Source organism: Vanellus vanellus, assembly GCF_965231255.1.
Source record: "Vanellus vanellus genome assembly, chromosome: 7".
Lineage (NCBI taxonomy): Eukaryota > Metazoa > Chordata > Aves > Charadriiformes > Charadriidae > Vanellus > Vanellus vanellus.
In genome coordinates this window covers 5,819,005-5,843,586 of record NC_138912.1, presented here as the reverse complement: position 1 = coordinate 5,843,586, position 24,582 = coordinate 5,819,005, and the positions used below count along the sequence as shown (strand labels likewise).

At 43.8% G+C, this 24,582-nt stretch overlaps 1 protein-coding gene across 5 annotated transcripts in view; it reads left to right on the top strand.

Moving 5' to 3' along the window:
* The window catches only part of TACC2 (transforming acidic coiled-coil containing protein 2), a 150,577-nt gene that overhangs the window by 65,021 nt on the left and 60,974 nt on the right, over window positions 1–24,582 (top strand). For 2 of the 5 annotated variants that reach the window (XM_082486493.1, XM_082486492.1), the window contains 2 exons: window positions 270–395; window positions 7,275–7,406. In XM_082486493.1, the coding sequence (XP_082342619.1) occupies window positions 270–395; window positions 7,275–7,406 (258 nt within the window). Of the gene's footprint in view, window positions 1–269; window positions 396–7,274; window positions 7,407–20,469; window positions 20,869–24,582 lie in introns of those variants that run through there. The other 3 variants (XM_082486496.1, XM_082486495.1, XM_082486494.1) reach the window with 2 other exon arrangements.

The window sequence follows — 24,582 nt, the reverse complement described above, 5'->3', positions numbered from 1 at the left end:
CATACGCCCAGAGAGGTGGTGGATTCACCATCCCTGGAGGTGTTTAAGAAAAGGGTAGATGAGGTGCTTAGGGACATGGTTTAGAAGTGGTGGTGTTTTTATCAGGGTAGGTTAACGGTTGGACTTGATGATCTTAAAGGTCCCTTCCAACCTCACTGATTCTATGATTCTATGTTAAACAGTGGGGGCTTCAGACAGCCACGTGACAACAGTTCCGCAATAATTCAGACCTCTAAGGCTGCCTTTTTCCATGTCTTTTCTCTCCGCAGCCCTCCTGGGCCAGGTGATGATATACGGTTGGCTTCTCCCCTTGATCCTCCCGAGCAACCCTTAGCTGTTTCTGCGACGTGTGGAAATGTTGACCCCGTGGATGCTGCGGAGCTGACCTCAGCAAGGTATTGTGCAGAGGCGTTGCAGCTGGAGCGATATGGGCGGGTGGAGGACCACAGAGGTCAGTTCTAGCTAAAAAATTGCTGTCGCTCGTCTTGGATGGATACATGCCCGGTATTGCTAGTTGCTGATGGGTTTGCTGAGTCTGTCTGTAGTCAGTGGAAATCTTTACCAGCATTTAAATTTCCTTCTACCAAAACCTTCAAAGGAAGATGCCATTTACCTCTCATTTGGATTGAATCACTTTGGCATATAGGAGGTTCATGCCATGTGAAGGTACAATATATGCCTTATATTTTTTAGGTGCTTAAACTTTTTTTTTTTTATTAGTAGAAGGTAACTGATCCTTTGGCATTTTGTTTAATTTTGAGAAGTTGCTTAACAGTATAATGTTGATTATAAAGCATTCGGGTATTTCATCTCTGTTGGACACAGGAGTTTTTGTCTGCTTTTACCTGCATTCAGAAGGGAAACAGTTGCTTTATTTGTGCTGGTGGCAGTTGGGTTGTCAAGGTCTTAGGGGGTATAAGCTTGTCTTAACTGCCAACAGTAGAGGAAGCCTTGTAGGCTGTGTTTACCCGTCAATCATTGTGAATTCAGTGGAGTGTAACCATACACAATATATTTAAGCTAGCATTAAATTGGATAGCTAAAGTAGCAATAATATGCTATCAAAGGCAGAAAGGAGCTTGTGTTTGCTCAATCCACCTTAAAAGCTGGGTGACTTTGCTGTTTAGCCTGTACTGGTCCTCGCTCAGTCCCCAAGCTGGTTAGTCGCTAATGCTGGCTGAGTGAATCTGTGAGAAACAAACTTTTTCCTACAATCCGGGTAAGATGATCTAGAGAAGCTTACAGTGGGAAGCGAATGATGTGGATTTCTTCCAGTTCTTGTAAGTTTGTACTCAAAAGTGTTGTGTTCCTTTGTTTTTAACAAATGTAATTGGGTTACTGATTGGGTTTTTGTGAATTTTGTTTTTTCTTGCTAATGGATTGTTGGCCATAGTAGCAAGGCAGTTAGAAAAGAATGAGCAGCAATTGAGGTGGAGCTATGAGCTACTTTCTGAACGTGAAGGAGTGAAAAAAGGCTAACACCAAAAGTGCCGGAGTGAAAAAAGGCTAACACCAAAAGTGCCGGGAAGATTTATATATGGTCTCTGGACTACAGTCCAGAGTAGAAGACTGTGTTGCCCTTGGGGTGATGGTTTGCTGTTTGTAGGGAAAAAGGCACGCAAGCTGCCTATGATTAAACATCACCTTAGGAAACATTTAGGAAGAGCAGTCTTAAGAGTGTTTTAATGTATTGCTTCTTGTAAACCTCATGAATTCACACTGTTCAGATTATCATCTGGATCTGGAATTTTGAGTTAATTATATTATACCTTTTCTTTTGATCTACTTGATAACTTCTGTCTTTAAAACATTTTCATTGTTAATGTCCGAAAGTTTGTCTCGGGGTTCCTTGCTTCATCCCAGTTGCGCAGGCTGTGGGTGCTGGTGCTGAGCTGTAGTTAGCCCGTACAGGGTGGCTGAGCCCAGTAGGGGTGAGGGCACACAGACGGTGCAGCAGCCGAAAGATCTGGCTCTTGTTTCCATATCCTGACCTTAAAGAAGGTGCAAGGATTTTTTGCAAGGGTTCAGTGTTAAAAAGTTGCAAACCAGGAGTATTCAGCGTGGAAGTAGGTAGTTTTTGAGCTCCTGGAACAGAGGAAAGTGAGAGAGAAATACCGTGTGGTCAGCTGGGGTGAATCTGGCTGCAGGCAGTTCGCCTATGTTTGTTGGTTTAAAATTTTGTTGTTTATTTTTTAAAAAAGCTGCGCAAGTTAACACTTGTCAGTATTGTTTGTTTTTTCTTTCTCCTTTATTTTGCATCCTTGTTCAGTCAGCTTTAGACAGAAAAGCCCGCCTGTTCTTGCACCTGCCTTTCCTGTGCAGGCTGTTGTTGGTTGCCGGCTTCTCTGTGAGCCGTGCAGAGGTGTTCCCTGGTGTCCCGGCAGGAGAAATGCCGTAGCTCCCGTATCTGCCCACCTGCAGATGCAGCTGATCAGCAGAAGGGGGGTTAATATCAGCACAGCTGGACTCCTGCTTTGGCTCCTGTCTGAAACGAGCATGGCACAACTCTCTTCCAGCAGTAACGCTGCTGGTCAGACCTAAACTGATAACAGCATAAAGTTAATAGGAAATGAAAGTAGTACTTCTAAAATGATTGGGATTATGCTCACAGTGAGGATCAGTAATAGCAGGACTGGGCTTTTCTTATCCAAGGGAAGATTTTTTGCGATTGTTGTTTCATGTCGTTGCCTTATCCCTCATCTTCACCTGTGACATGGAGCAGGTTCTTGCCTGTGTAAGCAAGTTGATCATATTAAAGCTACCACTTTTTTTTGGCATTTTGTATAGAAATATTGCGCCACTGCTTTTCTATGTCTGGAAAAAAATTCTCTAGTGCACACATGTGTCATGTCTCTGTGTCGATGCTTTCTGGTTATACCTGTGCAGTGTACTTTTGAAATGTTACCAGGGTTATTAGATGGCATGATGCTATTCCAGTCTGTAGCATGGATGCTATTCCAGTAAATTGCAATTATGAAGTGTTTTTCCCCAAATATATTTAGTTATTTACTAATAAGTTCCTTTTGTTTCCGTGTATTTCCCCATCAAGGGTGTCATATAATGCAGATGGTGTGCACTTTGATGGGAAAAATAATGGTGCATATAAGGCAGGGGTCAGTTTGTGCTCAATGTCTTCCAGATGGCAGTGCATAATAAGAGATCAGGTTGTCTCCCCATCTGTCCAGTCAAGAAACTGTATCTTTGTTTTGCTTCTTGAGGGTGACTGCCTCTCTCTTCCCCTGCTGGTAACATATTGATCAGGGAGAACGTGGTATCATCTGCTCAATAAGTAGGTTTTATTTACTATATCTACAGAGGACTGCCCTGAAAAGAATTGGGTAAAAAGTTTGCTGGCTGTTCTGCCAGGCATTTTTGTTCAGCAGCGAAGCTGAGCAAGGCCAAGTTCACTCTGATTTGCCAGTACACATTGCACTGGGAGAAATTTTGGCTAGACACATCTTTCTCGTTATGCTGCAGGTGCAGAGCTCTGCAACAGGACTTGTGTTTTATGAGAGAAACGTTTGGATTGGAAAGGCAGAGAAGTGCCCCGGCTGTATCAGACCACAGCTTAGCTTGGCTCCGTGGTTAGAGGTGTTAAACATTTCTGAGCCATCTCTACCTGTTCCTTTGCAACTTGCTGCCCGTCCTGTGGGCAGAAAACCAGCAGGTGCCTGGGAAAAAGTGGCAGCTTGGAAAGCACTTGCTGCACGCGCTGTCTTTAAGGTCAGGCCATGGATAACAAGCAGGGCAACCCAATCTGGTCCCTTCCACGTGCTGAGGAAAGCTTCTGCTCTTGCATTTAATCTCCAGCTGAGGTTGCAGAGCTGTAGCGTGACGTTTAGTCCGGACCAGAGCTGGCACAGCTCTATCGTGGATACTGGGGAATGAAAGGTGTTCAGAACCTGAGTTGGCATTGGAAAATGTTGTGTTCCCCTGCGTCAGCCGCTCTCCCGGCTGCTGCCATGCAGAGGGTGCATTAGGCTGCCGTGAGGGAATTTGTGAGCGGTGATGTCAGATGCACTAAAAGCTGTGTTGCTTTATCTGCAGATGGAGCTTTCCCGGTGGCACAGTTCACAGCCTGGGGAACTGCGGTGCTCAGGGTGTGCTCCCCGGTGTCAGCAGGACACAGGCAGGAATACCCAGGGGCCTCTGTTTGAACAGAGGGTCGGAACGTGACTTTGGAGAATTACTTAAAAATTATTGCTAATTGAAAAATAAGTTTAACGGCAAATACTGTTTTAGTAAGAGCTGTGAAGAAGAGGTTTTAATGTAGCCACTTCACGTCTGAGCTGATACAAGTAACATGAGTTGATAGAGGTACCAGAGTTGATGTAGACTTGGGCTGGATTGTTTAAAGTGGACAGAAAGTCTGTATTTTGGACAGAGATGCTGTGCTGCGCTACCCTGCCTCAGTTTGTGCAGTCTGTACCATCTGCGAGCTGCTCTGCTTCTGCCTTGTCCCTTGTGAGCTTATTATGCCACCAGTGGGCAGCACCCATCTGCAGGCAATGCCCATCTGGTGATGAGCAATAACCAGTAGCGCTCCGCTGTTGCGATTCTACCTGCAAACCACGCTGACCAGTGCCAAAATCCTTACGTGGCGATATTAGCCCTTGTCAGAGTGACAGCAGTGGGGGAAAAGGAGTGAAGGCAGCCCATGGTACCCTGTCCTGCAGTCCCGGCACGCGGGGGGATGCCTGCAGGTACTCCTCTTGGTGCAAGATGTCAGAGAAGATGCCCGTACCGACTGCATCTCCGCCGTGTTCCTTTACAAGCCCACTTGCACAAGGAAGGCGGCTGATGTTTGGCAAACGTGGTCTTTATGGGAATCCAGTATTTATGGGTTTAGATGAAGCTTGGAAAGCTTAGGGGAAATTATTTGTGAGTTTTAACGTATACAGATACTGTAGCTCATTAAAAGTAAGCCCTGTGCTTTGTGAAGGCCAGGGAGCAGAGCTCTTCTAAAAACGCTGTTTGGATAGCTAGTTTTGCTTTGCAGAGAGCATTAGAAGTTATACTAGTCAAAGTATATCACTGAAAAAGGTTTCCTTTTATGTGGAAAGACTTAAAGGGGGGGGCTGAAGGGCTGGAGATGGGCAGTGGTGCCTGCGCGCAGGGTGCGGGTGAGCGGGGAGCAGGTGCTACTGTAGGCGATTGAGGGGAAGGGTTTACGTGTGCATAACGTAAGGTCCATAATTTTGTGTGCGTTTGGTATTCTTGCTTGGCTGGGCCCTCTTGTGAATTGTTTGGGTTTTGCAATCCTTTTGTTTACTCTCCAAACAGATGTTCAGCATTCACTTATTTTTAGCCGTTTACTTTTTGCTTTAAAATCTTACTTTCTCTAATCTCCGTGTGACCCTATATAGTCACATCGCCTTTGTATATATTTGATGCTATTGCTATATTAGGACAAAGACATTTTTAGCAAAGGGAAAAGTCCTTTGCATGAAAAAGGAAACAGCTTGGGGGTTTTTTATTTATTTATTTTAACTTGATGCGACTGAAAATTTAGGAAGTCTATGTCAGTGTCAGACCAGTCTGGACAAACTGAGGAAAGGGAAGAAGGAAGGACAGAGGGAAGGAAGGAAGGAAAGCATAAAGCAGAGAAAATTTCTTAGAGATAACCGAGTAGTTATCCTGTATGGCACAAAGCAACTTCATGGGTGAGAGCTAATCAAGGTAAACCGCTCTCAGAAAGAGCTTTCGGGATCTTTTTAAGTGGATAAACACTTTGGGGAATAACTGTTATTCTGCTCCTATGTATTGTAACGAAAGTTAGGGTTGTGATTTGCGTTTGTCCTCTGTTTGTATACACGTTTCTAAAGTGAGGAACAATCTGTCCCTGAACTTTACCAACTCTTATTCAGTAACACGACTTAATCTACCTTCTACGATTACAGTGTAATTACTGGGGGGAGGGGAGAGGAAATTTTAAAAAGAATGTCTAAGATAACTGGTTATATTTAGTTCAGGAAACCTAAAAGAAACTTCTCAGTCAAAGCCTGGTTCCACCAATGTTTCCTTAAACGTTTGTGTCTGGATCTCTGGAAGCAGGAGCTGGCACGAGGCGGTGTGGCTGCTACCCCAGGACATCTGTGTCCCTCCACTATGTCGGAGGTGCCCTGGAGAGGACAACATGGTGTGACAAGACCCTACGCTGCTCCTGCTTTTGAGACATCAAGTCGTTGGTTATTTAGTTCCTTCCATTAGTTTAATGAGTGTGGCTGAGAGCAGGAGGAGTAGTATGGTTACCAGTGTGCTTAAAGTGAGGGGGGATGCAAGTGGGCTTCTTGTGGGCTGATCTTTTGTATACACAGGTGATCTATCCTCTTAAAGAGCAGTAGGCACTCAGAAGTGTTTTATTTGTGGTGGTGTTGAGGTTTTTTTCTAATTTGGGTTTTGCTTAAGAAAACAGAAAGGTAATGGAGCTGTCATTGTGCGTTCTGCTCCGGTCTGCCTTGAGGAGAGGGAAGGGCCCGACTACCCTCCCCTGCGTGCCGGGGACTGGGGCTGATGGCCGTTCCCTCCTGTATGGTGTCTGTGTGCGAGAGCTCCTTTTCTGCGGGGAGCAGGAGCGGGCACAGCACCCCACAGTGCCTTCCCTCGCTGTGAAGAAACTCGCTCTTTCCAATCTGTGTTTACGTGCTCTGGAAATCTTTCCATGGCTGTCGTGCTTCTGAGCTCGGGTCTTGTGGGGCTTTGCTGAGCAGAGGGACTTGCAGGAATTAGCAAATACAGCAGTATTACAGTCCTGTAATCTTAACATTCATGTCATGAGTTCAGGGATTATTGGGCTTTCAGGTTTATGGTACAGGGAGAGCTTTTAAAGTAAGGGAATTTTTTAGTCCTGGGTTTTAGTTTTTTTCTAAAAGACAAGTCACTCAAGTCACTTAATTGAATGTTTGCATTGTAGGCTGCGGAGAAAGGGCTCTATGAGAACTGCAAAGTAGGCATTAGGGATTTATTTTATTATTTTCATATACAGTTAAATTCCTCTGGCAGTTAATGTTTTGGTGTGTAAGAGCTGTTAAAACTTTGCGATATTACTGGTTATGTGGTCATCCGAGAGATTAAGTGAAATAGGGTTTGTAGGAAGAAGTAATTTGTGGGAGGTGGGAGAGAGACAGCGTTGGGGAGGGGATGTGCTCCTTAGAGCTCCTTGGTGCTCCTTAGTTTAGATCCAGCCAAAGTTTGCCTTTTAAGAAGACTTCAGTAAAGCTTCATGGGCACTTCTGAAATTTGTCAGTTTATTATATTTAATAATTGTTTTGCAGCACTTCCAAGCCCGATAGCTGCAAGGAAGCTGATAACCTCATTCCTGGAGATGTACCCTTGGCTGTGGCCCCTGGTGATGGTGTAGAACTGCCCGCTCAAGAAACGGAAAGTTTCACAAGGGAAAAAAAGAGGTATTGTGCAATATTATTCCACACATTACAATAAATTCCCAAGTCTGTACATCCTTTGCTTAAGAAAACATAACTACTGTGAAAGAGGCTGAATAACTTTTAACAAATGTTTTGTCTAAGTTATATGAACACTTTGTTGCTAGATTTTGAAAACAAATGCTAGACTGTCAAGACCTGCTTACTCATGTATATTTACTGCAAAAGACCAGAAGAGGGAGCTTGGACTACACTGGTTATTACCATGCTGATCTTCCCTACTATTTTTATAGTAATACATTTTTAGTTTTTTTTCCCCCCAAGTATTTTCCTTGCCTGAAGTTCAAGAAAAATTCCTGGGGCTGAAACTGTGCAAGATCAGGTCATACTCCAGAGGACTGTTCTACTCATTCTCCTTCAGATGCTGTCAGCATCTTCCCCACCCCACAGTAGTGATTTGCGTTGTAGTTGTCAGTTCTGAAGGAAGAAGTTCTTGGTTTTGTTCTTGCTGAAGAAATGTTAAATTATCTTCAACACCTGTTTCAAAGTTGCTATTTCCCTCCTTCAGATTTGCATTGATTGGTGCCATAGTGTTTGATAGATGGCCTAGGTAACTTTTGCTTGGAAAACCCCCACGCTGAATCCTCCCATCTCGAATATAGTCAAAACGAGACACGTGCTTGGATATTCGTGTCAGAGCTTCAGATGACGCCTGTCTTGCGGGTGATTAACTGGTATGCTGTTGTGGCTCGGCAATAAAGGCATGTCCTTATTGTGACATCTATTAATGGAAAAGGTCACAGCACAGCTGAGAATATTAAATGGGCACTCCCTGGAGAATAGTGTTCTCCACCCCACAAATACAGGCCAGCGGCTTGTGACAAGTGCGATACAAGACAAGAGACACCATGGGAAATACAGCTATTCCACTGATCTCTGTTCAGAAATGTCAAAAGATGCCGCTGTCAGCGGGAGGATACTCTGAATCACAAATGAAAACGTACTCAGTAGACTGTTCTGCTGTGGAACAGTGAATAAATAGCTATCAGCAAATGCTATTAAAAAAACCATCCACAGTATAATGTCTAGTCTAGGCTGACTATTTGTTCTAAAGTTCTGATTATTTTGATCAGATAATGCCTTCTGCTCTAGTGTACGTGCTTTCTGTAACACAGCTAAGCCAAGTCTTCTGCGTAATGTTCCTCCATGATACTGTACTGGATCCACACTTTTTAACCTGTGTCTAGTTGGTGAGGAACTGAAGTGCTTGAAGGTTTGTTTTGCACCAGTATGCAAGTTTTGTAATCTGGAGAAATTTTCTGAATGAAAGGTAGATACCATGGTCATTCTCTAAAAATGGTGAGAAACGGTCAGGTGAGGTTGTGAGTTAGGAAATATTCACCCCAAGATGTTGAATCTTTCCAGAGAATTACCCAAAATTGTTTGAACTCTATAGATACCTTGGACTGAATTTCACATTCTGTGAGTGCTTTACTGTAGTCGCAGATGCCTATCGTTTACAAATCCAAGTTGAAACCACCAAAACACATGGTGGATTTTTTTTCTCCTTTTCACCAGAATTCAGCATCAAAGAGAGGAGAAATAATTTTAGAACTCTGCAGACAAGCAGAGCCGCTGTGCTCGCATATTTAGATTGGCTGATGCCCCTGACGTTTCTGTTTGGTTTTGATAATGATGTAGTGTGTTTAGTAATGTAAACACCTATGTGTGCATAAGAGTCTCTTGGATGAGGTAAACAACAGTGTAATTAAGTAATATTAGTAGAACTGCTTAATGCAAAATTAAAATCCAGCCTAGAAGGTCAGTAACCAAAATGTACACTGTACATCTTCGTTATGCCTCGAGAATAGCAGTCATATCACAGTCGTCTTTCTCTAAAGCTGAACCTGCTTGTTTGTTCTTTTTGTAACATGAACACCAACTTTCACAGATCTTAATGGAAATTAAGATGCGTACAGAAGTGAGAATTAGAGATACCTGTGGGACGAAAGATAATTCTTGAATCCTCTTGAAAAGCAAATATATTACCGGCCAAATAGCTCTTTGCTGTTATAATCAGCCCCTTATGTAAATAATTCTTGGACTATCTTGCATTTTCATGTGATTCATGTGTATCAAGTCAAATCAGCCATGGAAAATAATAGCATGCAAATTGGGTTATGTGTCACTTTGTCACATTTATGGCAACCTCCTGGACGGCAAGGTGCTAAACTTCTGCAGATGCTGTGCCACTGCACAATTTTCTGCAAAATGGATCCTTGGGGCATTTCAGTCTCCTCTGTGATTATGATGGTCACATTATGAACTGTGTCACAGACACTTCATAATTTGGGAGAAGTGCTGAAATACTGCCAGTGAGTGTAACTTGCCCTTTATGGAAGCCGTGCGGATAGAGCTGGAAAGGCTCTGGAGAGCTGATCCATCCCCCTGGTTGTCCTGTGAGGAAGAGAGATGGATATAATCCATTCTGTAGAGCAAAAAGCAGATGCCGTCTTTGTGCATGTCCTCACCTGTAGCCTCACTACCTGCACCTGTGATGTTAAATGTGACAGGTGGGATTGGAGAGGTGGGTCCTCCGTGTTGTCAGATACAGGCTCAGTTTTCTTTCAAAAGCTAAACCAGACTGGAGTTGGATCATTTTGGGAGGCTGGATGGATAGCAAACTTCCGCCGATCTCTGAAATTAAATACATGTCTCTCTTACCCAATTTTCCTGAAATGAGCCTGAAACCAATTGGAAGCACAGCAACCAATCTTTCTATCTGAAAGCAAAAAGTCACAGCAGACTTTACAGAAAGCCCTGCTTTCTGCGTTGTTGGTTTCCAAAAGGTGGTTTCACAATACTTCCCTGGGAGGAAGCAAAGCTGAATTATTGGTGTCGCACAGAAAAAGCTTTATGACTTCTGGGTTTTATTTGCGTGATCACGTGTTGAAAACAAATGTTCTCCTTTTGCCCACCTTTGGAGAGGCTTGGTGTAAAACTAAGTAAATAACAATTATTGTATTGCCTTCATTTATGACCAATACTGAAAGTCCTAGACTGAGGAATGATGTAATGAAAACCAAGAAGGGATTAAATGGGATTCAAAAACACAAGAACTTTTTCCTTGAGTGAATTTAACCCTTTTGAAAGGGATGAGTCATTCCACTAAGTTTACAAGTGCATTGAGCAAGGAAGAGATGGGAAATACAAGTGAGAGATACAAATGCAATCTCAAGATCCTCTTGTTTCCAAAGTGTGGGATTTTGAGTATTTTTATTTTTGGGAGGAGTGGCGGGGGGTGGGTTTTTTACATGTATTATCTGAACTGGATGGTACCTCTAACGTGTCTGGACTGTTTGGTACGCAAATGAACTGATGTTTTTACTATAATAGCCCCAGAACGAAGGCATTGAAATGAAGTTACTTAGGTCTTGGAAACTAAATCCCAAGGGTTTTTCTTGAGGCTTTGTGGCCGGTATCCCGAAAAGTGTTCACCATCTTCTGAAACACAAGATAAAACATAGATCCATTGCACATAATCGGCCAGTCTGTAACAAATGGACAGGAATGAGCCACAGTCATGCTCTTCATTCATTTCCTCCATTCCAGGTTTTTAAAAGAGATTGTGTCTCCTGAGTGATGTGTTCAGAATTGCTCAGCTCCAGGCAGGAGGATGCTTTGTGTTGCTCAGTGGAGATCTCTTCAGCCCATTACTGAGTAATAGCATCAAATCCTGGGATATCTGAGATATTTAAAGCCCCAAATGTTGTGGACTAAGTGCGGTTTTTTGTAGCTGATTATGGGACTGCTATGGTGGGGTCCCCAGATGAGGGACTGGGTCCTGCAGGCTTCTTTGGGTGAACCCATGGCTGGTGGGGGGAGAATGGTCCCGTGTGTGATGGGCAGTGTGCCTGGGGACCCTGATGTTGTGTGGTGGCAGAGGACAGCTTCCATAAAACAGCAGCAATGCAACAAATAGCTTCCAGTAACTGCATTTTTAAAAGGCAAAGCATTAATGGATGCTTGACAGAAGTGGGAAATTTCACTGGTTTTCTAACCATATCTTTGTTCCGAGTCTGGGCTCTCTGGGGTCCGTTCTGCCTGCACGTTTGTGCTCAAAGAGAGCAATTATTTGTGTGTGTTGTAAAGCTTCTCTCTGTATGTGGCAGTGGACAGAAGGGCGATGGTGGCCCTCTGTTTGCTTGTTATTCCTGTGTATTTTACAGGTTCCCTCAGGCGCTGTATGGTAATTTTCTTGCTGCCAGAACAGGTTCAGCAGCATGAAAATGAATATGTCATTACGCTAATTAATCCATCCACAAGGAGTTTTCGAATGGCGTTAATCATCTCGCATCAGCCCTGCAAAGCTGGCAGTACAGATTCAAAGCGGCGATTGTACACCTGGACTGGGTGTCTGTTCCCTGGCGCTGTGGGACATGCGGCGACAGCTCCGAGGGCACCAGAGGAGCCTGGCACTGCCACGAGGGTGGAGGACTTGCAGGGACTCACCTCTTGTCCTAGAGCAGGTAGTGCATGGGTTAAAACAGTCGAGTCAGGTGTATTTTGTATTTCTCAATAATAAATGTCATGCTTAAACATGGCCTGTGCTTTTAGGGCACCTTATGCCTAACGCTAAATCTTTTAAAAACAAAAGCAAAAAGACAGCCCTGAAAACCACCGGAAATACTTCAAACCAATTTTCTGTTAACTCTTTTGAAATCGAATTGAAGCTGTAAGCTAAATTCTTTAAGAAGTTACCCAGTCGTCATTTGACCGCTCATCCTCAGCAGTCACAGCAAAGACGTGCACCAGGCGGGAATACTCTTCGTTTCTGATTTCTTCATCCTGCGTTTTCATAATCTAATTCTGCACGTAGGCCCTGAGGGCAAGAGACCTTTGGATTCTGCCTCCTCAAATCTCCCGCAACAAGGTGCCCCTGGAGAGTGTTATCTGCGCTGATCTCGTCGGCTGAGGGCAGGTGCGTGACAGCCCTTAAAAATGTCAGTCGCCTCCCGGCGTTACACAGCTCCTTTCCTAACAGGCCCGGCTCCACATGTCTGAGGGATCCAACGCCTCGGGATGTTTCGAGGCTTAGAAAGAAGCATGGAAGCAAGAAAAGACCCCATGGTCTGTGATGGCGATTTTGCAACTCCAGTGCGTGGAAGCATCAGCATTTGGGCATTTAGCTCATGGACATGGTCTGCAGAGGCATATTCAGCAGTAAAACAAACTCCCTCCTTTGGTGTGGTTCTGCTTGTGATCCCAGTCTGATGGCGGGGCCAGAAATTTGGAAAACAGGGGTTTAAAGTTTTGTTTGTGAGCCAGTGAATTTGGGCCTGGTTCCTACAGGAGTAGCATGGTACAAATGGTGTCCAAAATTGAAGTGTCTGTGTCTCAGCAGGAGGGGAAAGCAGAGGAGCAAAGGACAGGCCAAAGGCCGTGTGGAACAGTGATGGAAAATCAGCTTTCCACAGGGGTTTGGCTGCCCCGGAGCCTTACCTTGGGCCTCCTCTGTCTGTCCACGTGACAGACAGACCCCCTGGTTCCTGCGGTGGAGTCCCTGCATGGCCACCGTGGAGGCTTCCACACTTAAGGGAGCGCTCAGCTCTGGGAACCTCATCTCCCCATTTGTATGGCTTCTTAATTTCATAAAGTGCTCTTGTACGTGGAATCTTCTGGTGTGTTTAGTTCTCACGTTACTGACCGTAATTCACTGCTGACCTCGGAGGGGCTGTAGCCCCCCTGGCATCCTGAATAGCGCCGTGCAGAGGCCCCTTTTGTTATCTTTGCAGTGGGTTTCCCATGCAGGAAATTTCAATAACTAAGCAGGCATCTTGGTTATTCATAACTCTTAATGCCATTAATCTCACTTGCAATTTAGATTAAGCAGTGACCTTAGCAACCAAGCAGTGATCAATGGGGGTGAGGGGCACAGTTTGGTTTTGTTGTTTTGTTTTTTCTTTTTTTCTTTTTTTCTTTAGAACCCATTCCAGTGTTTGTTTCCTCTGAGTTGCAGTGTCCATCCTGAGTGCATCATCACTGGTTACTCCACCTTTCTGTGACTTGTCAGATGGAAATATTCTGTCAGTGTGCTCAGGTTTAAAATTCTGAGGCAGTGGGTGTTTTTCATGAACTATCAATGCAAATAAAGCACTCGCACTGTGTTAATCTGGATAAGTGGTGAAGCAGACTGTGTTTATCAAAGTATTTATAAGAGTAAGTTAAATCTCTGCTGCTTTACACCTAGTATCTCCTGGTGTTATTTTGTGGTAGATTATTTTATATCATGGTAACACAGACAGGGTGGTGTTATGTGCCAGGTATTGTACAGAGGCAATTGCCTGAATTGCTTTTATTTTTCTTGAAGAGAATATTGACAAATATCCCACTGATTTAACACTCTAATTTTTTTACTGCTCAGATTTCATTTACACTCTCTGGTTATGGATTAGTACCTCCCTCTAAGCCCATTTGAAACAAACAAACAAAAAAACCCCACCCCAAACACAAACCCCCCAAAAACAGCTGCAAAAAAAACCAAAACCCAACAAGATTGTGGTTTCAGCCTGAAGGTCTGTCATTCTTACTTTAGGTCTGAATTTCTGATTTGTCTGTACTGGAGTGGGATTAAATTAGGGATAACTGGATCTTTGAAGGATGGTGATGAATGTGCCTTTAAATTGCTAATTATAGACTATAATCATATCTTAATTATACTGTGAACATGAACTGCACTAAATGCCTATGTATTAGGTACTACTAAAGCATAGGTGTTATAATTTATGTTAACAATTTACTGGTTTTTGCCAGTAAACCAAAATGGGATGAATTTGTTGCATATTTGAGGTAACTTTTCATACTTACTCTTTCATTTGGAGCACAAAGTTGCCCCATAAACTTAAGGGACAGAAAGGAAAAAATCTGCTTTTCTTCCACTGCTCTTTGCTACCTGATAACAAGAGGTCATTCCTCTGTTTGACAATTTGCGCGGCTCTCCAGGAGGTGGCGTTTGCTTAGGTTCTCTTTTGGGGATATCATCTTTCAATATAAAAAACATATGGTGGTCTATTCACATGCAATACTGTGGTTATTCCTGAAAGTTAAAAAAAAAAAAAAAAAAAAAAAAAAAATAGAATTTCACCTCTGGGGGGAGAGAGAGATTGGAGGGGTTAGGGTTGTTTTCTGTGCTTAGGTGTGACTTTCTGAAGGATTTGATGACAGTGCGAGCGTTAAATATTGCCACTGTCCCTGTCCCACGCGAGTGCAGGCAGCGAGAAGGATTGCAGAATGACCTGGCTGGAAAAACAAATGGAAAATCAACGTGGTCTCGCAAAGACTCCTGCTGGCACCTCTCTGGGCGTGACGTAAAAGTAGAGTTAACTGGATAAAGCGAAGAACCGAAGTGAAGGGTAGCAAATGCCTTGTAGCATTCAACCCTCCGCAGCTCCTGGCTTGCAGAGGTCTTTTAAGTGACTCTCCTCAAGGCAAGTGGAAATTATAAGGTAGATCCTCTCTTGGTCACTTTAGACAGGGAAGTAAGAGCGAAAATCTGTCTGCAGGAGTAAGAGAGATCAATTTGGAGAATAAACAACAACAACAAAAAGAAATCCTAAGTGTCCGAGCACTGAAAAAATGCATGGTGTGCAAATTAGCACAAGAATATGAGTATCGTGTCTAGAGCCACGTATTTTTGCACAGCCTATAGTGAAGAATGCTTGAATTCTTTAAAAGCCTGTAAAACTGCTCACTGTATAACCTTCAGAAAGATGAACTCCAAATCTCGAGTGCCCACGTGGTTGAAAACAGGCTGCTTGACCTTCTCTGTAACACAAGGATCAACACTGGTCCTGGGAGACTTGTATTTCTGGGAAGGACTTAGCAGATGGAGCCTGTGCTTAGATGGAGTATCAGCAAAGGCCAAGGAGGGCTGGTGCTCCTGGAAGGCTTTTAGAGTACAGGAGTCTCCAGCCTTGGGTGTCCTAAAAAGGCTGTCACCCCTGCACTTCAAAAGATGTCAAAGCTTTTATGTGCTAATGTGTTCTCAAAAGTACAGCCAGCCTCCCAGAGGCACTGGTTTGCCTTGCAACTGTGTCTATACAGAATAGTGTTGATATTTTTTTGAGCGGTTTGGTCTTTTTAGTCCTTTAGGAAAGACGTTGTTGTTTCTTAGTCGTCTGATGTTGTGGATGCCCGAGCCATGAGCCCTTTGATACCTGGCAGCCTAATAATAAGGGGGTCCTTGGGGTGAAAACTTCTTCTCAGGCTGCACTCAAGGCTTTGGGATCTGAGAGCAATATCATCTAAATAATAAAAAAAAAAAATATTGGGGGGAGAGGGCGAGGATTCTATTTAAACAATAATCTAGCCTTTGTTAACATTTCCTTTTTTTTTTTTATTATTTTGTAGACAGTACTGTTCCTCAGAGCTTTGGCAGCAACCTTCAGGATACCAGAGAAACCCCTTTTTTGTTACTGGGATGTTGGCTTTTGCTCTGTCCTATGCAGTTTGCTTTATATGGTGCTCATTTCTGCGCGGGACCTCAATAATGCATTGTAGCTAGGAGGTATAGCTTAACATTCACCCACCCCTTCCCAAGGGGGGTAGATGTGTGAGGGAGGGTTCTCTTCAGAATGCTCTTTGATGTTTCCATGTGTGTATGTGAGGTCATGTTTATAAGTAGCATAAATGCCTGGAACCACGGGCAGGGAAGCCGAAAGCAAAGAAACAGAACATAAATTTCAGTGTATCATAAACCTTACGACGGTCCTGTCCAGCACTGTTTTTTGATGGAAGTCAAAAATTTCAAATTGGGTGCAAGTGACTGAAGTCTGAATTTATATATAAACATGAAATGTAATAAGACCAAATATTTAGGGGCCTGTACAGCATTTTAAATGACTTACCAATAGACATCAGGTTTCAATAAAACATTAATTTACTATAGGCCAAAATACGGCTCTTGCTTAAATGGATGAAACAGGCAGGAAGAGAAAACGATAAATTTTAAAGGATGGTACCGAATACTTAAATAGTCTTTTTCAGCAGTGGGCTCACAATAAGTTGTTCTGTGGCTGTTCATCCCAAGGCTGAAATGCCTGGGGCATCTTTAAGTCCTTTGAAGCCACAGTGGGATTTTTTTTTTTTTTTTTTTGGCTACATCTGTATGGTTTTTTAGGTTCTTGATCAGTTCTCACAAAATGTACTTATCATGTCAACACAGTTCATATATTTTTAAAAGCCAGTACTAAATTTAGTACTAAATTGATGCTTCTTGGCGGGCCCAGAGGATGGACTGGGGCCAGGCAGGAGAGAGAGAGCTCCCCTCTCATCTGAGGTCTTCCTTACCAACCAGGACAGGCTGCGGGGAAAACCTTCCGGCGCTGCTGATCGCACCACGGCTGTGTTCAGGCTTGAGGTCTCTCAGGCTCTGGGCTTCTGCCCCACAGAGAAATCAAAGGCCAGCGCCAGCTTTGCAAGCCTACTGCTGGAGTTGCATGATGCTTAATTACACGTCCCCTCTCTCTGGAGCACAAGTGATACGAGTGACATGATCCTCTGAGCACGTAGAGTAGTTTAAAGAATACGTGGGTTTAGGTGAATGTAGACACAAGCAAAATGACAGACCCTCTCCGAACCTCAGCCTGGGGTTGGTCCACAGACGGCTCTGCAGTGGAACAGATTTTATGGCCAGATCAGAAGGAAACCTACAGTCTGGCTTCTTGCACAGCGTTGGCCAGAGACTGCAGTCTATTATTTGTTACACTTGCATCCCTTAGTCAGCAAACACTTTCAAGTCCAAGGCTCAGTTACAGCACGTCTTTTTATTTTGAAAGACCATCGGACTCTGGAGTTTGGGAATTATTAAATGTGTTCCCTCCCTAGGAGGTAACTGTACTCTTTATTAGGAGTTTGCACGTGAAGGTTGATTTGATTTTGTTTTCCTAATTTTAGTTTCTCTCATTGGATCTTGTTGATGTAGTACTTGGTCAGGGCCACTGCTGCTTTCGGGCAGGTAACTTTTTGTGCAGGTGCTGTTGGGTGTAATGGACTGAGCTCCTTCATGGTCTGAAACGTTTCCCTAAGGCTCCAAGCAGCTCTCTTCTGGCCAGTCAATGAAGTATCGACGCTAAACTGACAGAAGCACATCCATCAAGGTCTCACTAGTGTTGCAGCCCACGTTCTTGTTTTACTGGTGCTCCAGTTCACACTGCTGGAATTGAGCAGTGGATGGTTATTTCTCAAAGCGAGGAGTTAAATCCTCTATAAGCAGAGCGGCATAGAGGCGGTGAGCTGTCCTGGTGAATCCCTGAGCCATGCCGTGAGCTGTGCACACAAACTGGGGTGAGAGGGAGGGCAGGAGGAGGCAGTTCCTTGTCTGTGACACCCTCACGGTAGACCAGAGCCCCCTGCTAACCTGGACACTACATGCAAAGGGGCCAGGGGCGTAGCTGGGCTCAAATGCTGAAGCCCTCGATCCCACAGAGTGTCAGCGAAGGTGTTAGCCGAGACCTGCGATTTCTAGTGGAACTCGAATGTCTGATGCACAGAAGTGTGTGGGAGCGGGATCAAACTTTCCTCCACTGTACAGCTCCTGAAAGGATCATGCTGCCTCAGGACAGGATTCAATCCAAGCCTTTGTTTATTGGGCCTTTGTTTATTTAATAGATGTAACCATGAAACTTGAGGGAGTTGACACAGGCTTTCTAAGTGTATTCTTTACACTTGTGAGGAAGATGCCACAATATTCCTGTTTTTCCCACTAGCAGGACAAATAGCGCCTGTGTTATCCCTGTTGGCTTCCAGGGACCTGCGAGGGCTTTACTTTCTCAGTATGGTGTTTGCCTTTCTAAGGAAATTTTTTTCCTCAATGCCTTCCCTTTCTCTGTAACAAATGAAATGCAGTAGGGAGCTCTTACGATATTCAAAAGACCGGTCCTCTGTAGTTCCATAGAGCTGCCACATGCAAAACTGGAGATAAGCTGTAACCTCAACCTAATAGGGGCTCTGAATACAGCTGTGTAATTTTAGTCTGCTGGCTGGTGCCATTGGTTTCCCATATTGGATGGAAATACTGGAGTTATTAACCATTTCAAATCTACTGCCAGAGTATACATGGGGCTTTCCATACAATTCCTTCAAATTCTGCGTTTTACTTACTTAGGAATGCCCCTGACAAGTGTATACCTGTGTAGCAAAATTTTGCACACTGAGTTGTGTTTGTGTTTGGCTCTGCTGATTTGCTGTCATTAACAAAATTCTCCAGTTCATGGCATTTTATGCTTATCCTAGTAAACGTCTGGTGAAATAAATATTGCTGTAAAAGAGCGTAAGAGCGGCCTGTATCCTCTAGCACAGAAGAGGTGCAAACCTGTCAAGTGACGCTGTCCTGTGTTTTCAACGCTTACCCTGAGAGTTGTGGGGTTGTGAGGGCACCTGGGACAAGACCGGTTCCTCCTCATCTCTTGCGATGACTGGAAGTGGCTGTTCGGGCAGGTGGGGCTGCCCAAGCGGTGAGACCTTTCCCCGGGGAGTCCGCAAGCACAGAAGGCGCAGGGAGCTGCCACCACCTCCCCAAGGGAGCGTCGGAGCCGGCTCTGCTGCAGAGCCTGGGGGTAACGGTGGCTCAGGCACCCAGCCGGGCACCGGGAATTCTGAAGCTCCGTCCCCAAGTGAGGCGGTACAGCTGCTTCTGTGGGGGACTCCGGGTGAGTGTTGTGCAATGGGACACTAGAAATGAGGGTTTGGCTTTCACCAGAACTGAAACAACCCCAGAATTGTAGCTTGCTTGGAAGTTTGTGGCTAAACAAAGTGCTGACTCGTTAGCTTTTCCTCTTAGCTTTAAAAAAGAAAAAGAGTGACAATAGGCATATTTATTTTGATGCTGGTCACAAAACAGAATTTAATTTTAGGCAGTCTCTGGAAATGAAATGTGCTTTGTGTTCACTAAGCATCTTTGTTTCCTCTTATCCCAAGAACAATTTATTGTGAGTGCACTCAGAGAGGCAGAACCTTGCACGTGTATACAGCGGTCCTTGTTTCTGTAAAGTAAGCAAACCCGACTGGATTTCCCTTTTTTGCAGTTTAAGGTGTGAGCCTAGTGAGGCCTGCAACATGAAAGCCGTGCTGTGGTAGGTGCTTGAAAGTTAGTATGTTTTAATATTTCTGTTAAATTTATCTGATCCTTTCGACCTCTCTGCCCTATCACGTATCCAGAATTGTTACATAGCTTCGAGCCATTTGTGTCTCTAGAGTTTAATTCCTAGTATAGACAGTAGCACAACCGATTTTTTTTTTTTTTTTTTCCCCTCCTTTCATGATGCAAAACATAAAATACACGGAGCATCTGTTATTTGCTGAAGGCAGTGATGTGGAGAGTGATGGTGCCCAGCCCTTTCAGCTTGTTATACACATGAATTCCTAATACCCTGGTACCTCCGCAGTGGCAAAAGGATGAGCTTCTTCGTAGGGTTTGGACTGCTGTTTGCTTGGGCTTACAGATACTTTCTGGGCTTACAGATCCTCACCAGGAATCACCGCCGTGTTATATGATGAGCGTCCCCGTGGTTCTCCACCTCGTGGTGGTCCAGCAAGGGGGTCTGTGGAGGCAGAAGCACAGCAGTTAAGTGCACCGATCTGTGGGATGGAGCTGCGCAGGGCATGGTCTGCTCCCACATTGGCTTGTTTACCTTGGCTGCTCGTGATATTCTCCCTACGTTCCTCATGGAAGATTCCATTTTTTGCAAGAGGGATGAGCTCATTTGTTTAACTGCAAAAAAAAAAAAAAAAAAAAAGCCGCCGTTCTGCTTATTAATCCTCTGTGCAATCATCCCGATGTGCACAACTTGCCTGTTATTAGAGGGAAATGTATGCGTGGCATCCAGCGCACACACGTGCATTTGCATTTCAAATCAGCTGAGTCAACACAATATAATGGTCCTGCCTGTAGGTCCTTAGGGAGCCACAGTAGCTGACAATGTGTGCTTAAAGGGAGGGTCTGCTTTTCTTCTTTCTTTTTTTTTTTTTTTTTTTTTTTAAAGCCAGTTTCAATAGCCAATAGTCCTGTGTTAGAGGCGCTTGCATCGTCGCTGCTTGGACCACTGATGTTTAGCAGATGATTAGCCCATCACAGTGGCTGGGATTTGATTTGATTTTATAAATAGTGTTCATCTGGACAAAAAAAAAAAAAAAAAAAAAAAAAAGAAAGAAAACCCCCAAAAACTGGCAACAGTTCAGAGAAGAGAAGCTGCCGCTGAAGTGTTTCTGCTTGTGCTGCCACTGATGCAAGCAGCTGTTTCCATCTGCACTGCAGTATTGCAGCCTCTCCACAGTCAGAGCTCGCAGGGCTCCTTGCTGGTGGGATTACGGAGGAAGCTGGCCTTGCTCGCCTCTAGCTGCAACCCAAGGGCGCGCTGAGGATGGGAGGGTCGCAGTCTCTGCAGCAGGCACAGACAGGTAGCCTGAACCGGGAACCGTCAGAGGCCATGTAAGTGTGGATTCCCTTTGCTCTCCTCTTCTTTTTTTTTTTTCCCTCTGTACTGCTGGGCCCGCAGCCTTTCCGCACTTAACCTGTGCGGCGCGTTAAGGAGCTGACTTTTGTGTCTGAGGCCTTTGTTTAATGCTAATTGCATTCGGCTGGAGACGTAGTTAAGGTTTTGCTGAATATTGTGAGTTATATTTTATAATGCTTCCCTAGCATGGAGGCACCTCGCTTGGACTGACCACCTCGATTCATTTGTGTCGAGCAATAGCTGTGTACCATATGTTTTGTCTTTTTATGTTTTGGATGCATAATCAATCAAACACAATGACCATTTCCAGAGAACAAAAAACCAACCCCTTCCCCCCTCCCAAATCCACCACCTCTCTGTTTTCTCTTCAAAATGCACAGCATGGAGCTGCATTTCACTGGTTTTTTTCAGAGCTTCTTTTTGCTTTTCTGTATAGAATACTGTTTTTCAGGTCACATCACCCTTGTCAGCATCCGTCCCTGTCACGTTATTATATCCTCTGATGAATCATAAGCAAGGTGTCCTTAGATCTCTTGTCGCTGAAGACCAGCTCTGAAAGATTCATTGAGGGGAGGAAGGAAAAAGCAAACAATTATTCCTTATTCAGAACAAGTTATCACTTTTGCAGATGGCTAAATCATACACGAAGGTGCACCAATATGTGCGTGCATGCAGAAATAGCAGAGTCATTTCCCATTTGTAAATAGGATTTTGTCATTTATTGGTTGAGGATTTATTGGTTTACTTAGCCAACAGTCTTTTCTCCCTAACCCTCCACCCCAAACTACTAAGCTGGCATGCTAGAGCATGGACCTTCCCTCTGAATGGATTTTAGAAGAATTGCCTTGTCTGCTATTGTCATTTCAGTTACATAAATCACATTTATCTAACACGTCTGAACACCGAGGTCATTTCTGATCAGATATTTTGGTAAGTTCTGGGCGTGTATCCACCAGGGCTAGTCTATAAACTAGCCTCCTGTAGGTCTCTTACATTTTCTTTTTTAATGTAACGTCTGCTTATTAAGGTAGATCTGATTAGAGTTGAGACATCATTTGTATGTTTGAGACAAGTGCTTCCGAGTCATTGGGGAATGATAGAGCAGTAGTGGATAGTTTTGCCTCTATAATAGGCCATACGAGTAGGTATATGCTCCCTATTGTCATATCCCAGTATATCGGCAGCTAGCTTTGCCTGATGCTGTCTTGTTATACTTGTAAGATGCAGGCCCAGCAGCGTTTCTGCATCCTTTGTTCCTTTGATGTATAGCTTCACCAATTGAGATTTTTTTCTGTATAGTTCCATTTTACACAGTGCTGACATTCCTATACACAGTGTCTATTTTAGTGATATGGTGGAAAAAAATGATGCTTCACTGTCCTTAAAGTAGTGTGAATTACATTTTCATCTGCACAAACTGGTGTTGATTTTTAGCAGTGATCCAAGGACTGGGCAATAAAAGAGATGTAGCTAAAGCAGGGTTTCAGTGCTCTTTATCTACAGTTTTCACAGCCTTTTAAGAATGCATTCTGCTGAAGAACATATTGGTCAGGGTATATATGTGCGTATATTTTAGGGGCACACTAGTAAAGAGATGACGATATCATTTCAGTGACTCCTTTTATGTAGAAATTTCCTCATCTTTTGCAGTTAGTCATTCCTGTGGGGTTTCAATATGATCTTTTAAGGCCTGACATAATCAACAAAAACACTTTTAGCACAGGCGTCATTCAATAACTGTCGGTGTCCTTGGGAAGAGTTTGTGAAAGATATTACTCATCTTGTATTAAATAAGCCACTAAGAGTGTGCCATTTTCTTCATTCCAACTGCACAGCCTTTAAAATAAGGTAAGTGTGGAGACATTTCTTTATCCTTGAGAAAATAAGGGCCTGTTTTCCCAAAACAAGAACCTCCTCATAGTATGTCATGGTAATCAGTTCTGGTCTGAGGTTTTGACTTTGTACCCTAATAACTAAAACTTTTACCAACGCTTTTGAAATGAGGTTGCGTTTAACTTACTTTGCACACACAAGCAAATTCCTTAGTGGCAGTGATAGTTCAGAAGCAAAACCATCTGGCTGTGTCCCAGGCACGTTGGGTAACTGCCCATACAGTTACAGCATCCCTGAAGTCATCACTGTAGCCATCAGCAGAGGCTGGCTGCTTAATGGAGACAGATTCTCAACAAAGGCAAAACCGCGTTGGATTTGGCTGCCCTGAGTTCATTAGATTAGAGCGGTGTAAATCAGAAATCGTTACTGGAATAGATTTATGTTAGCATTAAAAAAGTACAGAGAAAAACAAATTCCTTAAGTAGCTGCTGGTTTAGGAGTTCCTCCAAAGTGTCCTATGATGGACTTCTTCGCCAAACACTAGTGAAAGTCATAGAAAGAAATTGATGATAGAATCAATGCTGAAAAGGGGTCTAGGTTAAGATTTTAGAGTGTATCCATGATTAAATATGCTCTTTTTGCATGTGTATGCCAATTTCCCAATTTTAATGTAAATTTCTTTCAGCCAAGATAAAAGTATTTGTAATAAATCCACTATTGATCCTGACAGCCTAGAGTATTCAGTTGTTCGTTGTCGATTGTTAGTGACTCAGTCACTGGCAGTAGACAATTGTCCTTTTATTTAAAGAAAAAAAAAAAAGTCAATTTTGGATGGTGAAAAAGGGAAAGCCCAAGGGAAGCCTGTGACAATAAAAGTTAACTGCAGATAAAAGTGGTGTGGTTCAGACCCCGCTATTGACATGAGAAGCGCTGTCATGTGCTTTGCAAATTGCAGCAGGCACCCTGGTGGTCACAGATTTAGCTAAATCGAGGGCATGTTTCAATCAGATAATAGGAATGGACTCGGTTGAAATAAAAGCAAGTGGCAGTATGATGATGTTTAGTGTGCGTGAATTTATTCAGGCGTGCGCACCATCTAGCGCACTTGTGGCGGTACCCTCGTGTGCGCTGTTTGTGCTACGCTGAGACACCCGTTCCGTCCCGCTCAGGATGCGAATAGTATCCAGCTTGCCAAGTGCTATCACCTGTATATCAGGGGGGTTCTTTTTAATACCAATACGTTTCTATCTCTCGGTAATACTTCTGGAGTATCAGAAAACAGGAAACGTTGGTAGGCTTTGAAATGTTGGTAGCCCTTAGCCGGTCGTCACCTCTGAATAATTTTTTTTTTCTCCGACAGAAAGAATTCCTTTCTCCTGAGCACGAACCACACCTTCCTTTTGTGGGGCATTATGGTGGTTGTCCTTGCAGCAACTGGACAGGTTTTACATTCAGTGCCCATTTCTTGACCAGCCAAAGGGCTGATGATGTGTTATTTCCTCCCATCAGGAGCTCTCCATGCTGCGTCTCTAACATTTCCATCCCTTGCCAATCCGAGAGGAAAATGAGGGAAGGCTGAGCCAGCTCCCACTGAAGTTGATGGTGAAATGCCCACTGACTTCAGTGGGAGCTGGATCAGGCTCCAAGAAAGAAATTGAATGTTACTGATCATTGGTAGCAGGCCAAGATGTTGGTGCCCTTGTGGGTTCGTTTTCAATATTTCTTCTGCTGCCTGGTCTTTTAATTTGTTTGTTGGTTGCTGGAAAGACTCAGAAAAATTTAAACTGGATTGACTCAGCTTTGTGCATAAGAGACGGGAGCAGCGGTTCTCTGTGTACATGTGTATACACACATGT